This window comes from Chiloscyllium plagiosum, unplaced genomic scaffold (assembly GCF_037043375.1).
Source record: "Chiloscyllium plagiosum isolate Xiang-an unplaced genomic scaffold, Cpla_swu_hap1 HiC_scaffold_18, whole genome shotgun sequence".
Classification (NCBI taxonomy): Eukaryota; Metazoa; Chordata; class Chondrichthyes; order Orectolobiformes; family Hemiscylliidae; genus Chiloscyllium; species Chiloscyllium plagiosum.
The window spans coordinates 845897-872475 of record NW_028270156.1 but is presented as its reverse complement, the minus strand read 5'-3'; the positions used below and the strand labels follow the sequence as shown (position 1 = coordinate 872475).

Below are 26579 nucleotides of genomic sequence, written 5' to 3'. Positions count from 1 at the left end.
GAGCTATGCTTTCTTCCATCTCCCTACTGCTATTGGGCGGCCTGTAGTAAACCCCTAAAGAGGTGACTGCTCACTTGCTGTTCCTAATTTCCACCCATACTGACTCGGTAGGCAGATCTTCCTCGACAATGGAAGCTTCTGTAGCTGTGATACCCTCTCTGATTAGTAGTGCTACACCCCCTCCTCTTTTCCCCCCTCCCTATTCTTTTTAAATGCCTTAGATGAAAGGCCTTTTTGTTTATACATAAACAGATGAGACTTTAGGCCAAAGCTAATGTTTTAGAAGTGACCTGTATAATGAAAGGGGTATGGTCTGTCCGAGAAGCTGAAGTCTTGGTTGAGTCAGTGCTGCAGTTGTAAAGGCAGTGGAGACTCAAGCAACTGAAGCACTGCAGGAGTCTTTTATTTGGGAATCTTCCCATTTTGTGTCTGAACAAGGTCACAGAGGCACAAAATGAAGCAGGAGAGGCCACAGGTAAGGTAGCTGAGTGAGCATTAGAAGAGACCTTTGTTTTGATCAGATAAGTGGGACAGAACAGGAACAAATAGGTAAACATACAAGTATCTTTAGCTGTGCTAAGCTGATTGAGTAACAGCAGAAAGATGAGAACTTAAAGCAGTTGTATCAAAGGTCTAAACATAAAAGGAGAGTGAATGCATCCCTGTGTGTTATTACTGAATAAATGATGCCTTAATGAGGAAATGGAGACCATCACACATTGAAGCAGATGAGGAATGGGCAGATGTTTATCAAATTGTTTTGCCAGTAGGGTACAGAAAGGAAGTGCTGTGAGTGGGTCATGAACCACTACTTGAAGGTCATTTAGAGGAATGAGGAAAACACAGGCTAAAGTACAAAGACATTGTTATTGGCCTGGTTAACACAAAGATGGAGTTGAATTTTGCCAGACATGTCATACATGTCAGATAATTGGAAAACCACAGGCAGTAATAAAACCTGCACCTTTAATACCTATTCCAGCATTTGAGGAACCTTTCACAAGAGTCTTGATTGGTAGTATAGGTCCCCTACCTCAAACAAAAAGTGGAAATAAGGTTTTATTAACAATAATGGATGTATCGACAAGATTTCCAGAGGCAATCACATTACAAAATATCACAGCAAAAAGGATTAGAGTCATAGAGATGTACAGCACGGAAACAGACCCTTCAGTCCAATTCATCCATGCCGACCAGAAATCCCAACCTAATCTGGTCCTATTTGACAGCACCCGGCCCATATCCCTCCAAACCCTTCCTATTCATATATCCATCCAGATGCCTTTTAAATGCTGTAATTGTACCAGTCTCTACCACTTCCTCTGGCAGCCCAGTTTGTCTATTTATCCTATCCATGGTGCTCATGATTTTATTACTCTCTATAAGATCACCCCTCAGCCTCCAACGTTCCAGGGAAAACAGCCCCAGCCTATTCAATCTCTCCCTATAGCTCAAATCCTCCAACCCTGGCAACATCCTTATAAATCTTTTCTGAACCCTTTCAAGTTTCACAATATCTTTCCAATAAGAAGGAGACCAGAATTGCACGCAATATTTCAAAAGTGGCCTAACCAATGTCCTGTACAGCCGCAACATGACCTCCCAACTCCTATACTCAATGTTCTGACCAATAAAGGAAAGTATATCTTATCTACCTGCGACTCTACTTTCAAGGGGTTATGAACAGTTAGTAAGTTTGCAGATGACACCAAAATTGGAGGTGTAGTGGGCAGCAAAGAAGGTTACCTCAGATTACAACAGGATCTTGATCAGATGGGCCAATGGGCTGAGAAGTGGCAGATGAAGTTTAATTCAGATAAATGCGAGGTGCTGCATTTTGGGAAAGCAAATCTTAGCAGGACTTATACACTTAATGGTAAGGTCCTAGGGAGTGTTGCTGAACAAAGAGACCTTGGACTGTATAGATCCTTGAAAGTAGAGTTGCAGGTAGATAGGATAGTGAAGAAGGCATTTGGTAATTATTAGTCCTTCATTAGTCAGAGTATTGAGTACAGGAGTTGGGAGGCCATGCTGTGGCTGTACAGGATATTGGTTAGACCACTGTTGGAATATTGCGTGCAATTCTGGTCTCCTTCCTATCGGAAAGATGTTGTGAAACTTGAAAGGATTCAGAAAAGGTTTGCAAGGATGTTGCCAGGATTGGAGGACTTGAGCTACAGGGAGAGGCTGAACAGGCTGGGGCTGTTTTCCCTGGAGCTTCGGAGGCTGAAGGATGACTTTATAGAGGTTTAGTAAATTATGAGGGGCATGGATAGGATAAATAGACAAATCTTTTTCCAGGGTTGGGAGAGTCCAGAACTAGAGGTCATAGGTTTAGGGTGAGAGGGGAAAGATATAAAAGAGACCTAAGGGGCAACTTTTTCACACAGAGGGTGGTACATGTATGGAATGAGCTGCCAGAGGAAGTGTTGGAGACTGGTACAATTGCAACATTTAAAAGGCATCTGGATGGGTATATGAACAGGAAGGGTTTGGAGGGTTATGGGCCGGGCGCTGGCAGGTGGGACTAGATTGGGTTGGGATATCTGGTTGGCATGGACGGGTTGGACCGAAGGGTCTGTTTCTGTGCTGTACATCTCTGTGACTCTTTGTCTCTAAGAAGACCATCAAAGTTGATTAAGGAGAAATTAATGTCAGAATTCAGAGACTACCCATTTGGACTACGTGTCAAATTTTGGAGAATGATTTAATCGAGCTGGAGAGTTGGCTCGACAGTATTTAAAAGTATCACAGCATTAAATGAAAGAAGAAATGGATGAGAAATAAAAAATTTGCAATTTTGCCATTGGGGATAAGGTATTAGTGTTACTTTCAGTAATTTGTGAACCTTTAAAAACGAGGTTTAGTAAACTTTACCAAATCAAGAGGATATGGAGTGAGGGGGAACTACTTGATAAGGACTCCAGACAGGAAGAAATCTCACAGAGTGTGTCATGTGAACATGCTCAAAAGATATTTTGATCAGGAAGGAAAGCAAGAGGAGAAGGTGTTAATGATTACAGCACAGAAGGAAGAACCACGTTCACAGGATTCTGAATTGGACATTCCTCAAATCAAATTGGACAAAAATTGGTCAAAAATTGGGATGAATTATTGAGTTACCTTTCCCAGAAAATCAAAATGACCTGAAAGAGTTATTACTATCACATGGGCGATGTGTGGAAATAAACTGGGAAGGACTAACACAATTGTGCATGGTGACAAAAGTGGGTTCTGCAGAAGCTGGAAATTAGAGTCAAGATTAGAGTGGTGCTGGAAAAGCACAGCAGGTCAGGCAGCATCCGAGGAGCAGGAAAATCAATGTTTCAGGCAAAAACCCTTCATCAGGAATGCCCTTCATCAAGAAAGCCTGATGAAAGGCTTTTGCCCAAAAGATCAATTTTCCTGCTCCTCGATTTTCCTGACCTGCTGTGCTTTTCCAGCACCACTCTAATTGTGCATGGTGTAGATATAGAAGATGTTGTTCCAATTAAGTAACATTCTTATAGGCATAACCTTCTAATGTTGGCACAGGCTCAGAAGGAGACAGAGCGCATGCTCTAAGATGGCATAATCAAAGTGAGTCACAGTGACTGGAGCTCACCCATCGTCATGGTGCCAAAACCAGATGGTACCCAACGGTTATGTGTGGACTATCGCAAAGTCAACGCTATTACAAAGACTGATGCATATCCAATTCCACGGTTGGAGAACTGTGTCAAAAAAGTGTGACGATCAACTAACATTTCTAAGTTGCCCTTGATCAGAGGTTACTGGCAGGTACCTTTGTCAGAAAGAGCAAAAGTAATTTGGGCTTTTGTAACGCCAAATGGACTGTATCAGTTCAATGTCATGCCATTTGGTATGAAAAATGCTCCAGCCACATTTCAGAGACTGACTAATAAGGTCATTGTCAGATTACCCAACTGTGTGGTGTATGTTGATGACCTGGTGATTTTTAGTCACTCATGGAAGGAACATTTACAGCATTTATTGGAATCGTTCGATCGACTTCGGAAGGCCAGCTTGGTGGTAAACCTGGCTAAAAGTGACTTTGCCAAAACCCACTTTCCTGGGCCATGTTATTGGACACGGACAAATGACCCCATGGGATGCAAAAACGAAAGTAATGGGGGAATTTCCCACACCGTCTACAAAAAATGCAGTACTATGGTTCCTGGGATTGAGTGGATTTTACCGAAAGTTTCTGCTGAACTTTAGCAGTGTGGCTGCTCCACTCACCGAATTGGTAAAAAAGGAAAAGAAGTTGCAGTGGACAGCGGACTGTCAAAAGGCATTTGACAGCCTAAAAACTGTGTTAACCACTGCCCCAGTATTAGCCATGCCAAATTACACGAAGCCTTTCAAGTTGACTATCAATGCCAGTGATGTGGGTGTCAGTGTGGTGCTCATGTAGGAGGATGACGAGGGAATAGAAAGACCCATTGGGTATTTTTCCAGGAAGTTGAATGTTCATCAACAAAAATATTTAACGATGCAGAAAGAGACTTTAAGCTTGGTGTTGGCATTCCAACATTTCAGTGTTTATATTCCCAGCGATGCATCTGAGACAATCATATACACTGATCATAACCCATTGACATTTGTGGAGAAATTTAAGGACAAAAATGCCAGTCTGTTTAGATGGAGCTTGTTATTGCAGCCATTCACTTTGTCTCTGTGGCAGGTCGCAAACACGTGATTGCCGATGCATTGTCGAGACTCGAATGCGACACAGAGGCGTGCGATGCCATGGCCTCAATTCAAATGCGGTTGTGCATGTTTGCCTGTGTATCATCAGTATATATGTATGGTTTAGAGTACTAACCAATTTGTTTTTTGAAGGGTTTTAAAAATGAAGCCATCTTTGGATATTGATGGTTCTTTTTTTTAAGGGGGAAGTGTCACAAAACTGGTCCTTTTTCCGAAAAGCTGTTCCTTTTCACAAGGAAACTGTGTCCTTGGTTTCTTTCAGAGGGGTTGTAAACAGGCCGGGCTCCGAAACAGCTGGGTTTGACAGAGATAAAAGGGTATTGGGAGGCCTTTTTATGTTGTTAGAAGTAACCTATATAAGTCAAGGGGGTGCGGCCAGCTCTCCAGCTGAGCAGTTCGGTTCAGAACATTAGTTAAGAGTGCAGCAGTGGGTTATGTGGAAACAGACTGTGAGATTTGCTCTCCTTCTGCCCTTCTAACATCAACCTGTAAGCCTATGTATCTTTTTTTGTGCTCTGTGTTTAAGGGGTTTGTTTATTATTGTGTATATTTGGAACAGCAAAATTAAGTCTAGTTTGGGATAGTCTGAGTTCTGTGGATATTCTATATTCTGTTCTTTGTGTTTCAATCCGTAATTTTGTGAATACATTTTTGCCTGCTTTAAAACCTGGTAGTCAACCTAGTTACAGTCTGTGTTTCCTGCTGAAGAATGTTTTGAGTGGTCTGGCCTAGTTCATAACATCAGCCCATGATCTTACTGAATGGTAGAGCAGGTTCAAGGGGCTGAATGGCCTCCTCCTGTTCCTTTCTTCCTAAATCCTTATATTTGGGGAAGATTTTTGTTTCTTTTTACCTTAGTAAAAATTACTTTCTCTTTCTGACTTAAGTTGTACTTCCAAGAGTTGACCAGTGTGTGTCATCCCAAGTCTGAATCGCTTGAATCTGAAGAAATTTCAATAAATTCAGATCAACTGTTTCCCAATCTCAAAAAATTTGGCAAGTGAAGACAGCACAGTGCACAACAGTTTGATTCGCGAAATGAAAGGTTAAAAAGATGATACATTCTAAACCAAAAAGACAGAAAAATTAGACAAAAATAGAGTTTTCAGGAACAGAGAGCAGCTGAGCTCAGCTCTGAAAACACTCTTTCAGAGTGGGAATCAGAACAATCTGCCTCTTCCATGGAAATTTCATTCTTAGCATCTGACAATGTGTCATTAATGATTTTTTTTTTCCAGGAAGTCTTAAGACAGCAATAGTATTTTCCCTGCTCAATTTTTGAGAGATCAGTTATCTGAAATAATTAACAGAGTCAGCAATGACCCATCCACACAGTGACTGAGGACTCACGTGGAGAAACACAGGTTACTTACTGGCAGCTTGCAGATCTCTGCAGAAAATAAAATCCTCCTTCTAAATCAGAACTTCTACAATTAACATTAAGGCTCTGGGGAGTGTTGCGGGGTGAAGAGACCTTGGAGTGTACGTTCATAGTTCCTTGAATGGGGAGTTACAGGTAGACAGGATGGTGAAGAAGGTGTTTGGTATGCTTTCCTTTATTGGTCAGAGTATTGAGTACAGGAGTTGGGAGGTCATGTTGCGGCTGTACAGGACATTGGTTAGGCCACTGTTGGAATATTGCGTGCAATTTTGGTCTCCTTCCTATCGGAAAGATGTTGTGAAACTTGAAAGGGTTCAGAAAAGACTTACAAGGATGTTGCCAGGGTTGGAGGATCTGAGCTACAGGGAGAGGCTGAACAGGCTGGGGCTGTTTTCCCTGGAGCGTCGGAGTCTGAGGGGTGACCTTATAGAAGTGTATAAAGTCATGAGGGGCACGGATAGGATAAATAGACAAGGCCTTTTCCTGGGGTGTGGGAGTCCACAACTAGAGAGCATAGGTTTAGGGTGAGAGAGGAAAGATATAAAAGAGATCTAAGGGGCATCTTTTTCCTGCAGAGGGTGGTGTGTGTATGGAATGAGCTGCCAGAGGTGGTTGAGGCTGACACTATTACAACATTTAAAAGGCAACTGGATGGGTGCATGAATAAGAAGGGTTTGGAGAGATATGGGCAGGGTGCTGGCAAATGGAACTAGATTAGTTCAGGATATCTGGTCGGCATGGACGGGTTGGATCAAAGGGTCTGTGTCTGTGCTGTACATAGAACATAGAACATAGAAGAATACAGCACAGTACAGGCCCTTCGGCCCTCGATGTTGCGCCGATCCAAGCCCACCTAACCTACACTAGCCCACTATCCTCCATATGCCTATCCAATGCCCGCTTAAATGCCCATAATGAGGGAGAGTCCACCACTGCTACTGGCAGGGCATTCCATGAACTCACGACTCGCTGAGTAAAGAACCTACCCCTAACATCTGTCCTATACCTACCCCCCCTTAATTTAAAGCTATGCCCCCTTGTAATAGCTGACTCCATACGTGGAAAAAGATTCTCACTGTCGACCCTAACTAAACCCCTAATCATCTTGTACACCTCTATCAAGTCACCCCTAAACCTTCTTTTCTCCAATGAAAACAACCCCAAGTGCCTCAGCCTTTCCTCATACGATCTTCCTACCATACCAGGCAACATCCTGGTAAACCTCCTCTGCACCCGTTCCAGTGCCTCCACATCCTTCCTATAGTATGGCGACCAAAACTGCACACAATACTCCAAATGCGGCCACACCAGAGTCTTATACAACTGCAACATGACCTCAGTACTCCGGAACTCAATTCCTCTACCAATAAAAGCCAGTACGCCATATGCCTTCTTCACTGCACTATTTACCTGGGTGGCAACTTTCAAAGATCTGTGTACATGGACACCAAGATCCCTCTGCTCATCCACACTACCAAGTATCCGACCATTAGCCCAGTACCACATCTCTGTGACTCTGAAGTGGGGGGAAGGTGATGGGTAAAAGCAAGCCCTTGATCATGAAATGGTACAAAATAGACTGGGACAGAACAAGTTAGTGCAATGGACACAGGGAGACAGGGAAGAACGTGTACTGAAAGGTTCCCAAACTGAGTGAGAGCACAACAGGAATCAAGCTCAGTCACTTGAACGCGTCGTCTTTCGAGATCACAACTGTGATGCGATCTATGTTTCGACCTGGTTGGAAAGTTACATTCAGCAGATTTAGCCACAAATTGGTAAGAATGCACTAATTTCCATTGGCTCAGGTCTCCCCTTCTTTGGAGAGTCAGAGAACAGATATATCACTGAAAAAGGGGCTTAAACACCCCATAAAAGTCCCGATATATTTCATGTCGAGTAATTGCATGGGAAGTTTAAAGTTCCAATTGACAATTACCTGGCATTTGGAACCTCCTGAAAAAATATCCTTAAATGTGAGTTAAACTTTGTAACATCCTGGCTCATTTATGTAAATATTTAGCCAGGAAACATTACAGGAATTAAAACATTCCATAACTTCTAATGAACCATAAAACTGACCCTTTAGCCTATCACTCACAGTGACTGAGCAATTACTCACACTGACCCTGGAGCTGCAAACCCTCAGGAATCAAATCAACCATTCCATTCCCTTAACACTTGCTACTACCTATCCCCTAGGTCCGCAGTCCATCGCCTCCTTCAGTGGAGAGAGTGTGATGCTGGAAAAGCACAGCCTGTCAGGCAGCATCCGAGGAGCAGGAGAATCAATGTTTCAGGCATAAGGTCTTCATCAGGAATAACACCAGGCGGAAGAACGCCTAACCTTCTGCTTGGGACCCTCCAACCACATGTGATCAATGTGGATTTCACCAGTTTCCTCATTTCCCCAACCGCCACCTTATCCCAGATCCAACCTTCCAACTCAGCACCGTCCTCATGAACTGTCCTATCTATCCATCTTCCTTCCCACCTATCTGCTCCACCCTCCCCCTGACCTATCATCTTCTCCCCCACTTTCATCTACATATCTCCTTCCCAGCTATTCTCTCACCCCCCCCCCCCCCCCCCCCCCCCCCCCCCATCCCCCCTTCCGTTTATCTCTCAGCGCCCTTGTGCCACAAGCCCCCTTTCTGGTGAAGGGCTTATGTTTGAAACCTCGGATGCTGCCTGACCAACTTGCTTTTCCAGTACCACACTCTTCGACTCTGCAGTCCTCACTTTCTCCTTCTTCAGTGGACCCTACACTGCCCCACCTCACCCATCCTTGCGTTCATCTGGAGAGGGCTAAAAATCAAGAGCAGACATGTCCTGCTGAGGCTGTATATGGCTCTGGTCGGACTGCATTTGAATAATGTGTGCAGTTTTGGGCCTCATATCTCAGGAAGGATGTGCTGGTGTTGGAGCGTGTCCAGTGGAAATTTACAAGAATTATCGTGGAAATCTGAAGCTTGTCATCTGAGGAGCTGCTGAGGACTCTTGGTCTGCACTTGGAGTTTAGAAGGATGGAGGGAAATGGGTCTGATTGAAACTTATACAATAGTGAGAGGCCTGGATTGAGTGGAAGTGGAGAAGAGGTTTCCATTGGTAGGAGAGACTATTATTCAAAAGCCCCGGCCTCAGAGTGAAGGGATGACTCTTTCGAGATTGAGATGAATTTCTTCAGCCAGAGAGTGATGACTCTGCAAATCTCATTGTCGCAGAGGGCTGTGCGATGCCAAGTCATTGAATGTCTTTAAGGCAGAGATAGAGAGATTCTTGATAAGTGAGGGGATTAAGGTTCTGGGGACACAGCAGGAGAAGAGCGTTCAGAAATGTATCAGCCATGATCGAATGGCTGAGCAGATCTAATGGGCTGAATGGCCTAATTCTGCTCCTATTTCTTATGGTCAATTTCAACCACTTGCCTTTCCCTCTGCCCCGCCACCTACCCCTTACCCCTCAGAAAACTGACTGAGACACAGCAGTTATTACTGTGTGTGTGTGTGTGTGTGTGTGTGTGTGTGAGAGAGAGAGAGAGAGAGAGAGAGAGAGAGAGAGAGGGAGAGAGAGCGCGAGCGCGCGGGGGTCTCCTTGTGTGGTTTGCCAGATTGCATCAGTTGAAATGGACCTTGTATCAGAAATTGGGTCTGGAAATGGTGCAGTGGAATGAGATATTTTCATCGGATTCTGAATATCGGGATAATTCCAAACCAGATTAAAAGATTTGGGCCAACGTTCCTATTTGGAGGTGCTAACTGGGAATAATTTTCACCTTTGTTACTTGGACAGTAACGTGGTTGAGCCAGTTAACTGCTGGGGGTTACATTTGCAAATGTACAGGAGTGAGTGAGACCTTGCACAATATGTTTCACCTAACATTCCTCTTGGCAATAGGTGAACACAGGCAGTAAACTATTGAAATTAAATTAGACAACTATCCTGTAAAATCATAGTAAAGAGAACATTACAAAAGAAATATCCATCTGCCAATATGGCCAGTGGTAATTTCTAACTTTAATCCCTATTCATTCAGCAAGTTAAAAATCACACAACACCAGGTTATAGTCCAACAGGTTTATTTGGAAGCACACTAGCTTTCGGAGCGACGCTCCTTCATCAGGTGATTGTGGAGGGCTCGATCGTAACACAGAATTTATAGCAAAAATTTGCAGTGTGATGTAACTGAAATTATACATTGAAGAATTGATTGTCTGTTAAGCCTTTCATCTGTTAGAATACAGTGATAGTTTCACTTCTTTCACGTGTAAATCACAAAACACTTTTTTTTAAAGTTGCATTCTCGGGTTAGCAGTTAACAATGGTGATAGCTAGACAATATGTTGAAGGTGTTAGCCCCCTGTGTTCTCTGTCTATGACCTGATGTTTAGATTGATTCCAATCTAAAAAATGAAATAACAGAGTTTTACATAAATTCATGCAATTTTTGAGCTCAGAGTTCTACATGAATATATGTGGTTTTTGAGCAAAGTGCAATGTAACTCTGAAAGTACCAAAAAAATTCACCACACACAATATATACGTGTGCATGTGGGTCTTTGACTGTCTGTGTGTGTGTCTGTCTGGGGTGGGGGTAGTGAGTGTGAGAAAGTGTGTGTGTGTGTGTGTGTGTAGTGAGTGCAGAGTGTCTGAAAGTCTGTGAGGGGGTGCATGTGTGGGAGTCTGTGTGTCTATAAGGGTGTGTGTGGGTGTCTGTGTGCGCGTCTGTGTGTACCTGTATCCATGTGTATGTGAGAGTGTGTGTGTGTGTAGGAATATCTGTGTGTGTATATATAGTGCAATGGTGATCACCTGTAATGTGACATAAACCCAAGGTCCCGGTTGAGGCCCTCACTATGGGTTATCAATCTAAACATCAGGTCATAGACAGAGAACACAGGAGGCTAACACCTTCAACATATTGTCTAGCTATCACCATTGTTAACAGCTAACCCGAGAATGCAACTTTAAAAAAAAGGTTAAAAATCACACAATACCAGTTTATAGTCCAACAGGTTTAATTGGAAGCACACTAGCTTTCGGAGCAACGGTCCTTCATCAGGTGATTGTGATTAAAAAAACGGGTTTTGTGATTTACACATGAAAGAAGTGAAACTATCACTGTATTCTAACAGATGAAAGGCTTAACAGACAATCAATTCTTCAATATATAATTTCAGTTACATCACACTGCAAATTTTTGCTATAAATTCTGTGTTAGGATTGAGCCCTCCACAACCACCTGATGAAGGAGCATCTCTCCGAAAGCTAGTGTGCTTCCAATTAAACCTGTTGGACTATAACCTGGTGTTGTGTGATTTTTAACTTTGTACACCCCAGTCCAACACCGGCATCTCCGAATCATTCAGCAAGTGACGTTGATCCTGGGTTTGGTGGCTGTGCAAACATGATTGACACAGAAATAAAATCAGAGAACACTGGAGAAACTTAGCAGGTCAGGTAGCATCTCTGGAGAGTAAAACAGAGTTAATGCTTTGAGTCTGAGATGGTTTCTTTTCCACTTTCTGTTTTTATTTCAGATGTCCAGCATCCTGACTGTTTTGCTTGTGCAGAAACTGACAAAAATGTTCCCACTGTTTGCACAAACAGGTCTTAGTCCAAGTGTCAGGCAGTGACTCATCAGGTACCACAGGGATTGGTGCTTGGACACCAGCTGTTTACAATATCGAATAATGATTTAGAAGAGAGAATAAAAGATAATATCTCCAAGTTTGCAGATGGTAGAAAGCTGGGTGGGAGGATCATCTGTGAAGGGATGCAGAGATTCTTCAGTATAATTTGGACAAGCTGAGTGAGTGGGAAAATGCATGGTAGCTGCAGGATAATTTGGATAAATGTGAGGTTATTCACTCTGGCAGATAAACAGGAAGGTGTATTATTATCTGATGGTAATAGATTGGAAGAGGGGAGGTGCAGCGAGACCCGAGTGTCCTCATATATCAGTCACTGTAAGTAAACCAGCAGGTGCTGCAGGCAGTGAAGAAGGTAAATGGGACGTTGATCTTCAAAGCGAGAGGATTCGAGTACAGGGCAGGGATGTCTTGCTGCAATTGTACAGGGCATTGGTGAGATGACACCTGCAGTATTGCGTGCAGTTTTGGTCTCCTGATCTGAGGAAGGATATTCGTGCTCTAGAGGGTTCACAGCAAAAGTTTATCAGATTGATTCTGGCGATAGCAGGACTGACACTGGAAGAGAGACTGGATTGGTTAGGACTATACTTACTGGAGTTTGGAACATTGCTATAGAAACCTATAGCATTCTAACAGGACCAGCTGGGGCAAATATCGAAGGGATAGTCTCAGTGACCAGGGAGTCCAGAACTAGGGATCACAGTTTAAGATCATTTAGGATTAAGATGCTGAGAAATGTCTGCATACAGAAGGTGGTAAGCCTGTGGAATTGTCTGTCACGGAAAGCTGGTGAGGCCAAAATGGTTTTAAGGAGGAGTTAGGTATAGTTCTTCGGGCTAAGGGATTCAAAGAGTATGGGGAGAAAGCAGTAACAGGGGACTGAGATGGGTGAAGTGCTGTGATCATGCGAAATGGCGTATCACACTTGAAGGGCTGCCTCGAGTTTCTCAGCTCAGTCACCAAGTTTATACAAAACCGAATCGACACTTATTGATGCTCAGCGAATCAAAAATATGAGGATGCGTAGAAAGTGGAACTAATGCAGATGATACCATCTTATTGAATGGCAGTGTGAGCCTAAGGAGTTAAATGGTCTACTCTCGCTTATATTTCTTATTCTCCTATTCCCTTTGCTGACCCAGTGAATCAGCAAGGTTCGTATTTGCTGAGAATATATTAACCACAGCTCAATGGGTAAAGGTTACTGGCAATGGCTTATTCAACAAGTTAATACCTGCACAATAAATTTCTCTCAGTTTCTTTCACAAAGACATTGTCTCCTAAAAAGGTTAATGTTTCCATTGAAATCTGCTATTGAATCCACAGGCGTTCAGCATTTGGGTGATAATGCTGTCATGGTCATTTCTGACCTTTCGTTTCCACAATGTCTAGTCTGAGCAGTTTGAATCAGGGTGAGCTGGTAGCTGGCACCTTGAGGAACTGTTGGAGCAAATCCAACAAAAAAGTTTACATCATTATTATCTGTTCTTGAAATTTGCTCTTAAGCTATTCCTGACTGAATTCTTTACACAGATAATTCCAAGCATGTCACTTAGCATTTTAAAAAGAAATACCATTTCCTCTTTATTTCTGTCATTCCATCTGGATATACGTTCATGGGAATGACTAATGAGAAAGAATTTCTCTGTTCCCTTTGTGTGGTCCCAAATGGTCTGATGATTGATTTATGTGATTCAGTGGAAAGATTACAAGATTCATGTCAGATTTTGGTCGGTAATTCAAAGCATTTGAAATACAGAAGTGGAAAGTATTATTAAAGTTGCATATTTCATTAGCAAATGAAAGATTAACGGGTCAAGTCTGATTGTCTGAGCCATGTTTGCTGTTATTGAAGTTCTGCAGTTCTCAGAAATTACTCCAAGTACTCTGACATGTCAAACCTTGGCCTACTGTTCCAGTGAAGACCCTATAGGTCTTTTATATGTTTATACACACTCTCCTGATGCAGCTTCAGAGAATTGAGCACAAAACCGTGAAGCCATACAGAGGGAGCACTGGACAGGTGGGCAATCCACCTGTCAGAGAAGATATTAACATGCGGCCTCACATATGAACGTAAAGCTCCCAAGATTTTATACAAACAAGGGCAAGTAAGTTGTCCACAGCATCCTGATCTTCTCATTATTGCTGCTTGTGAGAATATGTTCTTTCTACAAGCAATATGGAGCTTTAAAAATATCACATTTCCAACTATGCATAAGAACACAAGAACAGGGAGCAGGAGTAGGCCATCTGCCCAATGACCATACTCTGCCATTCAATAAGATCATGGCTGATCTCTTCCTGGACTCAGCTCCACTTACCTGCTCTCTCACCATAACCCTTAATCCTTTCACTGTTCAAAAAATTATCTATCCTAGCTTTAAAAACATTCAACGAGGCAGCCTCAACTGTTTCACTGGGAATTCCCAGATTCACAACCCTTTGGGTGAAGACGTTCCTCCTCAACTCAGTCCTCAATCTGCTCCCCCTTATTGTGAGGCTATGCCCCTAGTTCTAGTTTCACTCACCAGTGGAAATATCCTCCGTGCTTCCATCTTATCGATTCCCTTCAAAATGTTATATATTTCTATAAGATCCCCACCCTCATTCATCTAAATTCCAGACAGTATCGTTCCAGTCTACTCAATCTCTCCTCATAAGCCAACCCCCTCAACTCTGGAGTTAATCAAGTGAACCTCCTCTGCACCCTACCAGCGCCCGTACATACTTTCTCAAGTAAGGAACCAAAACTGGACACAGCTGTACAGCACTGGGTAATCTCCAAAAAAGATCCTAAAGATGTGAAAGGCTTTGCATAAGTGCAAGATTTTTGATTTTTATTTGTTCGTTGATTTATTGAACAGAGGTGGAGTAAAGGAAATGGCAGTCAGACAAATGTCACATGGACACAAAATATTTTAAGTATTGATGTTTGCCTCCTGGTTTTTTAAAACAGGAATCTCTAGATGTCTAATAGGGAAGGTAGAAGAGAAGACTCATGAGGGATAACAAGGATAAGGCTAAGAGCTTTCGATAAGATGTTAAACTGAGGCCCTATTTGCCCTCTCATGTGGACATGAAATTTTGCACATGACTGTTCAAAAAGAAGACACGTACTCGCTGGTGTCCTGAGAAAGGAAATCTCTCCAGCCAAAGTGATGGAAACATACAATTTGGTGAATAGTCGCAGTGGGGCCCATGGGATCTTTCTATGTGCAAATTGTCTGCCATGTTACCTGTGGTCAACATTTTTTTAATTAGATTCCCTACAGCAGGAAAACAGGCCCCTTGGCCCAACAAGTCCACACCAATCCTCCGAAGAGTAACCCACCCAGACCCAGTCCCCTAACATACACTTACCCCTGACTAATGCACCTAACACTATGGGCAATTTAGCATTCACCTGACCTGCACATCGATGAAGCCTCAGTGATTGCCTCATTTAGATCCGTTCCCAAGGCTGGAATCAAACCTGGGTCCCTGGTGCTGAGGCAGCTGCACTAACCACTGAGTCACCGTGTCACCCCAAAACTGGAGCAACCAGAGGAAACCCACACAGACAGGGAGGGAACGTGCAAACTCCACACAGACAGTCACCCGAGGGTGGAATTGAACCCACGACCCTGGTTCTGTGAGACAGCAGTGCTAACCAATGAGCCACCGTACCTCCCACATTCAAAAATACTTCATTGATTATGCAGTGCCATAACACCATAAGATGCAGGAGCAGAAGTTGGTCATTCAGCCCATCGAAAGTACTCAACCATTCAATGAAACAATGGTTGACTTTATAATCCTCAATTCCACCTTCCTGCCTTTACCCCATAACTCTTGATTCCATTGACAAGGTTATGAAAGGTGCTATATAAATTAAACTATTTCTTTATTGTTACCAAAGCTGCTCTTAAACAAGGCACAGGACAATGCTACATTTTCAGAAACCCTGTCAAACACTCACTGTCTCCTTAGGAGTCAAACGGATCTAAATGAGGCAATCAATGAGGCTTCATCAGTACACTCCACATGAACACTAATGTACTGTACAATTATGATCTGACACTTACATTATGTGAAGTTGTTAATGAAACAGAGCAACATTACATTGTGCTTTTCGTTGTCCCATTATTTACAGTGAAGATGTATTGACTGACTTCACTGACATGATTAATCATCTTAATAATTCCAAACATTCTCAAAAGCTGAATCAAAGCAAATAAAAACCCTGAGGTAGCTGGTTCATCAACATACCGCCACTCTCCGAGTCATAATAGTTAGGATCAAGACCTCGATCCAGCATCTTAACAATTTTCTCAAGCGCCCGATGTTGAACGTAATCCATAAATTTTCGAAGGTTAGCCTGAATGAAACACAACACAATTGTTTAAAAAGTACCTTGGGCAACATCACCAACTTCTCAACCTCAGCAAGGTTTACAACTGAAACCAAGTAATGTTCATTATCACAGTCACTTAGGAGCAGCTGCTTTAGACCTGAAGCACTTAGTGAATATATTATCAAACAATCTCAGCCCTTCCTCACTGCGTCTGCCTCATTACCTGTTCAAAAAAGGGAATAGGGATAACCCCGGGAATTACAGGCCAGTTAGTCTTACTTCGGTGGTAGGTAAAGTAATGGAAAGGGTACTGAGGGATAGGATTTATGAGTATCTGGAAAGACACTGCTTGATTAGGGACAGCCAGCACGGATTTGTGAAGGGTAGGTCTTTCCTTACAAGTCTGATTGAATTCTTTGAGGAGGTGACCAAGCATGTGGATGAGGGTAGAGCAATGGATGTAGTATACATGGATTTTAGTAAGGCATTTGATAAGGTTCCCCATGGTAGGCTTATGCGGAAAGTCAGGAGGCATGGGATAGAGGGAAATTTGGACAATTGGATAGAAAACTGGCTAACCGGTCGAAGTCAGAGAGTAGTGGTAGATGGTAAATATTCAGCCTGGAGCCCAGTTACAAATGGAGTTCCGCAGGGATCAGTTCTGGGTCCTCTGCTGTTCGTAATTTTTATTAATGACTTGGATGAGGGAGTCGAAGGGTGGGTCAGTAAATTTGCAGATGATACGAAGATTGGTGGAGTTGTGGATAGTGAGGAGGGCTGTTGTCGGCAGCAAAGGGACTTAGATATGATGCAGAGCTGGGCTGAGGAGTGGCAGATGGAGTTCAACCCTGCCAAGTGTGAGGTTGTCCATTTTGGAAAGACAAATAAGAATGCGGAATACAGGGTTAACGGTAGGGTTCTTAGTGAGGTGGAGGAACAGAGGGATCTTGGGGTCTATGTTCATAGATCTTTGAAAGTTGCCACTCAGGTGGATAGAGCTTGTAAGAAGGCCTATGGTGTATTAGTGTTCATTAGCAGAGGGATTGAATTCAAGAGTCGTGAAGTGATGTTGCAACTGTACAGGACTTTGGTTAGGCCACATTTGGAGTACTGTGTGCAGTTCTGGTCGCCTCACATTAGGAAAGATGTGGAAGCTTTGGAGAGGGTGCAGAGAAGATTTACCAGAATGTTGCCTGGAATGGAGAATAGGTCGTACGAGGATAGGTTGAGAGTGCTAGGCCTTTTCTCGTTGGAACGGCGAAGGATGAGGGGTGACTTGATAGAGGTTTATAAGATGATCAGAGGAATAGATAGAGTAGACAGTCAGAAACTTTTTCCCCGGGTACAACAGAGTGTTACAAGGGGACATAAATTTAAGGTGAAGGGTGGAAGGTATAGGGGAGATGTCAGGGGTGGGTTCTTTACCCAGAGAGTGGTGGGGGCATGGAATGTGCTGCCTGTGGGAGTGGTAGAGTCAGAATCTTTGGTGACCTTTAAGCGGCAATTGGTTAGTTACATGGATGGGTGCTTAAGCTAGGACAAATGTTGGGCACAACATCGTGGGCCGAAGGGCCTGTTCTGTGCTGTATTGTTCTATGTTCTATGTTCTATGACACAGAAAGGAATGATCAGCAGGGGGTTGTTTGCTCTGATTTGCTCAGTGTAACAAGAAGCTCACTAACTAACTCTACAGTCAGAGGCTTTCAGCAGACACTAGGAATGTGATGTTGGAAATCTAGTTTCACTTTACCTGGTGATCATATTCATGGTCTGCCAGGGAGCTAATCACACACTTCCTCAGCCTTCAGCAACGTGCTAACTTGTCTCGTTTTAATAACATCAGTGCCCCACAGACACAGACGCACGTGGCACAGGAAGACGCAATCGCAGAAGGTAAACACCTGTCCATTTACTTCCTCCCTCCTCACTATTCAACGGCCCAAAAACACCTTCCAGATGAAGCAGTAATTTACCTGCACTGTACTCTGTATTCACTGCTTACAGTGTGATCTCCTGCACACGAGGGAGATGAAATACAGATCATAAGAATATAAGATATCAGAACAGAATTAGGCCACTCAGCCCATCAAGTCTGTTCTGCAATTCAGTCATGGCTGATCTTTCTCAATTCCACTCTCCTGCCTTCTCCCGTACCCTTTGATCCCCTTATCAATCAAGAACTTATCTATCTCTGTCTTAAATAGGCTCAATGACTTGGCCTCCACAGCCCTCTGTGGCAATGAGTTCCACAGAGTCACCACCCTCTGGGGTTGAAGAAATTCCTCCTCATCTCAGTTTTAAAGGGTTCCTCCTCAGCTCCATCTTAATGGGAGACTCCTTTTCAGTCTTTGCCTTTTGATATGGATTCCCATGAAGGGAACCATCCTCTCAGTAATCACTCTGTCAAACTCCCTCAGAATCTTGTGTCAATGAGATGTGGTATTGCAGCTACCAGATAGAAATTACATTTTTATTGAGATCATTTAATATTCCTTTGAACTGAAACGCAAATAATAATTTAAAAATAAGAACTTAATAGGAAACAAAGCAGTAAATTAGGCAAAAAAATTATTACTATTAATCTCTCTAATGGGTCGGTTAGCTCAGTTGGTTGGATAGCTGGTTTGTGATGCAGAGTAATGCCAACAGAATGGGTTTAATTCCTGCACTGGCTGAGATTACCATGAAGGATTCGCTGTCCCAGCCTCTCCCTTTGCCTGAGGCACGGTGACCCTCAGGTTAAACCAGCACCAGTTATCTCTCGCCAATGAGAAAGCAGCCCTACGGTGAGACTACGGTGATTGTACCTTTATAAATATTCCATTTCAAAAGATGCTGGGATTGTAAAAGGATGCGCACCTTTGTGTGGAGTTTTGAAACTTGTTTCTCATCGATGTTAGCTTGTTTGTAAACCCGCTTCTTGTAGCAAAACTGGAAACAGAAACAGAAACATTTTCACCCAGTTTATTCCCAGTAATGCTTTTCAAAAATAACAAAATCACGTGACTTACCTTGAGTTAAATAAAACCTTGCTGAATGAAGAGAAAATGAGTTACAAAATGTCGATGTTAGAAACATCAATGTAAGGTTGGTGGTTTTAAGTCCCATTTTTGGGAACCAAACACTTCTTGCGCTGGACACAGACTGAACAACTTTAGGAGAATAGCCATCCTTCAGGAGATTAAAGGTTAAAGCTGATCTAAAGGCTGTAGGGTTTTTGAAGGGAGTGAGCTCTTATGAGGAGAGACTCGAGCCTACAGCCAAACAAAACTCCAGTACAGAGTAAATGGGTTTGTTCAGAGAGCTGAGCTGGCAGGGAATCAGCCAACTATGGACAGTGTCCCACATGCGGTGTTTGTTCCGCAACTAGCAACCAGTCTACTGCACAGATCCAGTTATAATCCACCTGTAAGTTAGTAAATATGCTGAACCTTCACATATATTTCTTAACCTTTCCATTCCTTTAATCCATAATGGAAAATAACTAAGATTAAATAATAGGCCAACTATGTACAGATGTTATTAATATGTATTCCTTACATTACAACAATAACTAAACTTTATTGGTTATAAAGCACTTTGTGATATTCTAACATGATAAAAGGTAGAACATAGAACAATACAGTACAGAACAGGCCCTTCGGCCCTCAATGTTGCGTCGATCTGTGAACTATTCTCAGCTCATCCCCCTACACTATCCCATCATCATCCATGTGCTTATCCAAGGATTGTTTAAATCTCTCTAGTGTGGCTGAGTTAACTACATTGGTAGGTAGGGCATTCCACACCCAATTCTGCAGTTTATCCAAGTCCCCCTGCAACCTATAACATTCTTCCACACTGTCCACTACTCCACCGACTTTAGTGTCATCTGCAAGTTTACTCATCCATCCACCTGTGTCATTTATAAAAGTGGGTAAAAACAATGACTGCAGATGCTGGAAACCAGATTCTGGATTAGTGGTGCTGGAAGAGCACAGCAGGTCAGGCAGCATCCAAGGAGCTTCGAAAGTGACGTTTCGGCCCTTCATCAGGAAGCTCCTTGGATGCTGCCTGAACTGCTGTGCTCTTCCAGCACCACTAATCCAGAATCATTTATAAAAGTGACAAACAGCAGTGGTCCCAAAACAGATCCTTGTGGCACACCACTAGTAACTGGAATCCAGGCTGAATATTTTCCATCAACTACCATCTTACAGAAAGCCAGTTTCTAATCCAAATTGCTAAATCACCCTCAGTCCCATTCCTCTGCATTTTATCCAACAGCCTACCATGTGGAACCTTATCAAAGACTTTACTGAAGTCCATTTACACCATGTCAACTGGCCCTGAGGGGAGTGGAGGCTGGGAGGGTCACGGGGGAAGTGGGGGCAGGGAGGGTCACGGGGGGAGTGGGGGCAGGGAGGGTCACAGGGAGAGTGGGGGCAGGGAGGGTCACGGGGGAGAGTGGGCAGGGAGGGTCACGGGGGAGAGTGGGGGCAAGGCGGGTCGGGGGGAATGTGGCAGGGAGGGTCAGGGGGAGTGGGGTTAGGGATGGTCGGGGGGAATGGGGGCAGGGAGGGTCACGGGGGGAGTGGGGGCAGGGAGAGTGGGGGGGAGTGGGGTTAGGGATGGTCGGGGGAGAATGGGGGCAGAGAGGGTCACGGGGGGAGTGGGGGCTGGGTGGGTCACAGGGGAGTGGGGGCTGGGTGGGCCACAGGGAGAATGGGGGCTGGGTGGGTCACGAGAGGGAGTGGGGGCTGGGTGGGTCACGGGAGGGAGTGGGGGCTGGGAGGGTCACAGAGGGAGTGGGGGCTGGGAGGGTCACAGAGGGAGTGGGGGCTGGGAGGGTCACAGAGGGAGTGGGGGCTGGGAGGGTCACGGGGGGAGTGGGGGCTGGGAGGGTCACGGGGGGAGTGGGGGCTGGGAGGGTCACGGAGAGAGTGGGGGCTGGGAGGGTCGGGAGGAATGGGGCAGGGAGGGTCAGGGGGAGTGGGGTTAGGGATGGTCGGGGGAGAATGGGGGCAGGGAGGGTCATGGGGGTGTGGGGGCTGGGTGGGTCACGGGGGGAGTGGAGGCTGGGTGGGTCACGGGGGGGAGTGGAGGCTGGGTGGGCCACGGGGGGAGAGGGGGCTGGGAGGGTCACGGGAGAGAGTGGGGGCAAGGAGGGTCGGGGAGAATGGGGGCAGGGAAGGTCACGGGGGGAGTGGGGGCAGGGAGGGGCAGGGGGCGTGGGGTTAGGGATGGTCGGGGGAATGGGGGCAGGGATGGTCACGGGGGGAGTGGGGGCTGGGTGGGTCATGGGAGGGAGTGGGGGCTGGGAGGGTCACGGAGGGAGTGGGGGCTGGGAGGGTCAAGGGGGAGGGGGGATGGGCGTGTCATGGGGGAGTGGGGGCTGGGAGGGTCACGGGGAGAGTGGGGGCTGGAAGGATCACGGGGGTTTGGGGGCTGGGAGTGTCACAGGGGGAGTGGGGGCTGGGAGTGTCATGGGGGAGTGGGGGCTGAGGGTCACGGGGGGGGGGGGGGGGGCGGAAGTGGGGACGTCCGCCATTGATTTGATCTGGACTGGCAGTTGAGTGCAGCACTGTGGGTGCATTGTATGAGGTGCTGACTTTCAGATGAGAGATTAAATCATGGCTCAATAAAAACTCACACTTCACTCTTTTAAGATGACCAGAGGACATTCTTATCGTAGTCAACAACTATCCCACTTCAAACACCATGGATTATCTGGCCATATACCTTGTTGCTATTTGTGGGATCTTGCTGTGCATGAATTTATTGCTGTGTTTCATGCATTACAACAAAGTTAAGTCATTGGCTGTGTACTCTCTTTTGATTGGTCAATGTTTTAATTCCGTAAATGATCAGAGTGGTCACATCAGTAACTGGAATGACTGTGTCTACTGGTCGTCATGATTAGGAGATACAGGTGTTGGACTGGGGTGTAAAAAGTTAAAAATCACACAACACCAGGTTATAGTCCAACAGGTTTATTTGGAAGCACTAGCTTTCGGAGCGACGCTCCTTCCCAATTCTCCACAACCACCTGATGAAGGAGAAGGTGGGACTATAACCTGGTGTTGTGTGATTTTTAACTGTGTCTATTGGGTCATTGGGAATCCATCAGACCAGAAACTTGGAGCTTTGTTGCTGCTTACCTCCAGAGAGGGAACTCCTTTGTTGTTGGACTGAGGATATTCTTTGAGCAGCCGCTCCTCGTCCAAAAATTTACCGTCCCTTCCATTGCTCGCTGGTTGGAACAGCCCATAATTCAACACATCCTTCAGACTGTAGTTCAAGGTGCACAGGATCCGTTGTTTAGCAACCCACACCGTGGCATCAGGGTTAAAGCGCATACATTTCTGCAAAACATAGTGAAGGTAAATGGTACCAAACAGCCACCGAGCAACCCGTGCGATGAATTTGATACATTTAACTTCATCAAAATGTGTCCTTTTACTGAAAATCACAGTCACCACACCCTCAAAATATTACAGGAAATCCCAGAAGCTGACGCTGTAGGAGTGGTGTTTAACTGGTTCAGGTATCAATAATTAATTCTGCTACTAATAAACAGACAACCTCATGGCATCCAAGTTGTGAAACGTTTGTAAAACTTCTGGAATTCCATTTAATTAGAAAAGTAATAAACTGATCAGGATTGGTTGATGAGAAGGTGCATGGGGCGATAAGGAAGTGGAACTGAAACTGAATGGTCCCCTGGCTCCCTCTGTCTCAGCTCAATCTCAAACATGTTTCAGACAACATCTCCCAACACCCCCACGTGGAGAGAGAGTAGACAATCAGAGGAACTGGGGCCGGGCACGGTGCACAATTGGCACTGAGTCAGGGGGTCGGTGGTCGGGGGTCGGGGGGAGTGTGGAGTCAGGGTGTTGTGGATGGGGGGTGTTGTAGGGACGGGGTGTCAAGGGCCGGGGTGTTGTGGGTGGAGGGTGTTGTGGGTCAGGGAGTGTCGTGGGTCAGGGGTGTTGTGGGTGGGGGGTGTTGTGGGTCGGGGGGTGTTGTGGGTCAGGGATGGTGTGGGTGGGGGTTGTTGTGGGTGGGGGGGTGTTCTGGGTCAGGGAGTCTTCTGGGTGGGTGGGTGTTGTGGGGTGGGGAGTGTTCTGGGTCAGGGTGTGTTGTGGGTCGGGGGTGTTCTGGGTCAGGGTGTGTTGTGGGTGGGGGGTGTTCTGGGTCAGGGTGTGTTGTGGGTGGGGGGTGTTGTGCACAATTAACACTGTGGCCCAGAGCCTCCCAAACAGGGTGATGCTGCCGACACCGAGTCAGTCATTGCTACAAGTAAAAGGTCCATCTTTTCCCAGAAAATGTTTCATTAAAGGGTCAATAAAGATGAAACAACGGATTTAAGAAATATACCAACATTCCTGCTGCCACCTGGAGAATCTGATCGTCCAGTCAACCACAGTCCCAGCAGCACTGACTCTCATCACAGCTGCTGGAAAACACTCCCAAACCTTTTCATGGAAAGTGCCTGAACATTACAGAGAGCAATTACAGTAATTGGATCTTTAACAAATCTAATAGTTTGCTAATTAGTAATAATGGACGGACTGCTGATTGCTATACTCACTCAGCCTCTGTAATTTGAGACCTCTGAATACCCAAAGCAGTTTAATTGAGGGCAGGAATCCTAATCCCTGTTCTGCGGAATCAAAACCCATCCCATACCCAGCAGCCACATCTTTGTTGCTGAATGGGTTTAGCAGGTTAGTGTTCAAAACATAAAAGAAAAAGCAACTTGTAACAACATTTCTGATTTAGTTACTCTTTCACGTACCAATTCCTAAGTAAATCACAAGCTTCTGAACAATTTATAAAATGCAAACAATTCAGGTTTGCAGCTACAATAACTTTAACAAGAAAATTGAGACAGTGTATAAATTCATTGCTGCTGAACAATAATACAAGAAAACCTAGCTGAGTGTCAGGCTATGTATCAGACCTTCACGAAAATGCATAATTATTCAATCGGACAACAGACCACATGACTGCTCAATGCAAATTTTTCCCATAGGAACCTGATTGAACAAGTTCACGTATACTATCAGAAAGTTGGGTAAATGTAATGAAGAAATGTAATAGGTGGCTCAGTGGTTAGCACTGCTGCCCCTCAGCGCCAGGGGCCTGGGATTCCAGCCTCAGGCGACTGTCTATATGGAGTTTGCACATTCTCCCCGTGTCTGTGGGGGTTTCCACCGATTGCTCTGGTTTCCTCCCACAAACTACAGGCATGCAGTTTAGGTGGATTGGCCATGCTAAATTGCCCACAGTGTTCAGGGATTTGTAGGTTAGGTCCATTACTCATGGGTAAATGTAGGGTAATAGGGTAGGGGAATGGGTCTGGGTGGGTTATTCTTCGGAGGGTCAGTGTGGACTTAGAGCCATAGAGATGTACAGCACAGAAACAGACCCTTCGGTCCAATCCGTCCATGCCGACCAGATATCCCAACCCAATCTAGTCCCACCTGCTCCCTCCAAACCCTTCCTATTCATATACCCATCCAAATGCTTCTTAAATGTTGCAATTGTACCAGCCTCCACCACATCCTCTGGCAGCTCATTCCATACACGTACCACCCTCTGTGTGAAAAATGAGCCATAGGGATTCTCTGATTCTGTGAATACTGAAGCAGGAAAGAAAAATTAGACAGATAGAGAGGCAATGAAGAACACAAGTATGAAAATATCAATGTTGTCTATCTTATACGCTGCAGGGAAGGATGCCCTGAGACATGGTACATTGGCGAGACCGAGCAGAGGCTATGGCAACGGATGAACGGGCACCGCACAACAATCAACAGACAGGAGGGTTCCCTCCCAGTTGGAGAACACTTCGGCGGTCTGGGACATTCGATCTCGGAGCTTCAAGTGATCATCCTCCCAGGCGGACTTCAGGACAGGCAACATCACAGAGTGGCCGAGCAGAGGCTGATAGTCAAGTTCAGTACCCATAGGGATGGTCTCAAACAGGAACTTGGGTTCATGTCACACTACAGGTGACCCCACTGCACTATATGCACACACACATTGATCCTCTCTCATACACAAGATCTCTCACATACGCTGACACATACACATCCACACACGCATCCTCTCAGACTTTTAACCCTTTACACTCACACTCACATACACATTCTCTGACAGACACTCATACCCCCCAACACACACACCCACCTCCACACACACACACACGCTCACACACAAAGTTGGTGGGGTAAATTTATACTTGCAGAATTACATTTTATTTTGCTCAAAAACTGCATGGATCCATGAAAGATTCTGTAAATCCCCTTTTTAGAAATAAAATCAGTCTGAACATTGGAGCACAGCCACATTTTTCAACTCTGGTCTCCAGCATCTGCAGTCCTCACCTTTCTCCATGCTTATCTATTCCCTTCATAATTTTATGTGTTTCTGTAAGATACACCCACCCCACCATATCTTCTAAATTATGAGTATAATCCCAGTCTACTCAGTCTCTCCTCATAAACCAACCCCCTCAACTCCAGAATCAACCCAGTGAACCTCCTGTGCACCCCCTCCAGTGCCAGTACATCCTTTCTCAAGGAAGGAGACCAAAACTGCACACAGTACTCCAGGTGTGGCCTCACCAGCACCTTGTCCAGCTGCAACATAACCTTCCTATATTTAAACTCCAACCCTCTAGTAATGAAGGAGAATATTCCATTTATCTTCTTTATTACCAGCTGCACCTGCAAACCAACTTTTTGTGATTTATGCCCAAGGACACTCAGCCCATGAATGTTGCAGCAAGTGCACAGAAATAAAGGGATATGGAATATGAGGTGTTTGTTTGTGATGCAAGCAGGGAGATACAGAAATTGCCGAAAGACCAGAAGAAGCAGGAACAGGCCATTATTAAATTCATTTGTGGGACTTGGGCATTGCTGGTTGGCCATCATTGATAGCCCATCCCGACTTGCCCTTGAGAAGGTGGTGGTGAGCTGCCTTCTTGAATTGTTGCAATCCACTTGCTGTGGGTTGACCCACAATTCCGATACGGAGGGAATTCCAGGATTTTGACCCAATGACTGTGAAGGAACGGCGGTATATTTCCAAGTCAGGGTGGTCAGTGGCTTGAAGGGGAACTTGCAGGTGGTGGTGCTCCCAAGTACTTGCTGCCCTGGTTCCTTCTAGATGGAAGTGGTCGTGGGTTTGGAAGGTGCTGTCTAAGAATCTTTGGTGAATTTTGTCAGTGCACCTTGTATATAGTACACACTGCTGCTACTGAGTGATGGTGGTGGAGGGATTGAATGTTTGTAGATGTGGTGCCAATCAAGCGGGTTGCTTTGTCCCGGATGGTGTTAAGCTTTTTGAGTGTTGTTGGAGCTGCACACATCCAGGTAAGTGGGGAGTATTCCATCACACACCTGATTGTGCCTTGTAGATGGTGGACAGGCTTTGGTGTGCCAGGAGGTGAGTTACTCGCTGCAGTATCCTTAGTCTCTGACCTGCTGTTGTAGCCACTGTG

The 26579-nt window shown here is 44.9% G+C and overlaps 1 protein-coding gene across 7 annotated transcripts in view; it reads right to left on the bottom strand.

Annotated features, from left to right (window-relative positions):
- The window catches only part of LOC122557603 (SH3 and multiple ankyrin repeat domains protein 2-like), a 1564835-nt gene that overhangs the window by 1268803 nt on the left and 269453 nt on the right, over positions 1 to 26579 (bottom strand). For all 7 annotated transcript variants that reach the window (XM_087996234.1, XM_087996235.1, XM_087996236.1 and 4 more), the window contains 3 exons: positions 22225 to 22428; positions 18944 to 19015; positions 16000 to 16108 (listed from right to left, as the gene is read on the bottom strand). In XM_087996234.1, the coding sequence (XP_087852360.1) occupies positions 16000 to 16108; positions 18944 to 19015; positions 22225 to 22428 (385 nt within the window). The remainder of the gene's footprint in view (positions 1 to 15999; positions 16109 to 18943; positions 19016 to 22224; positions 22429 to 26579) is intronic.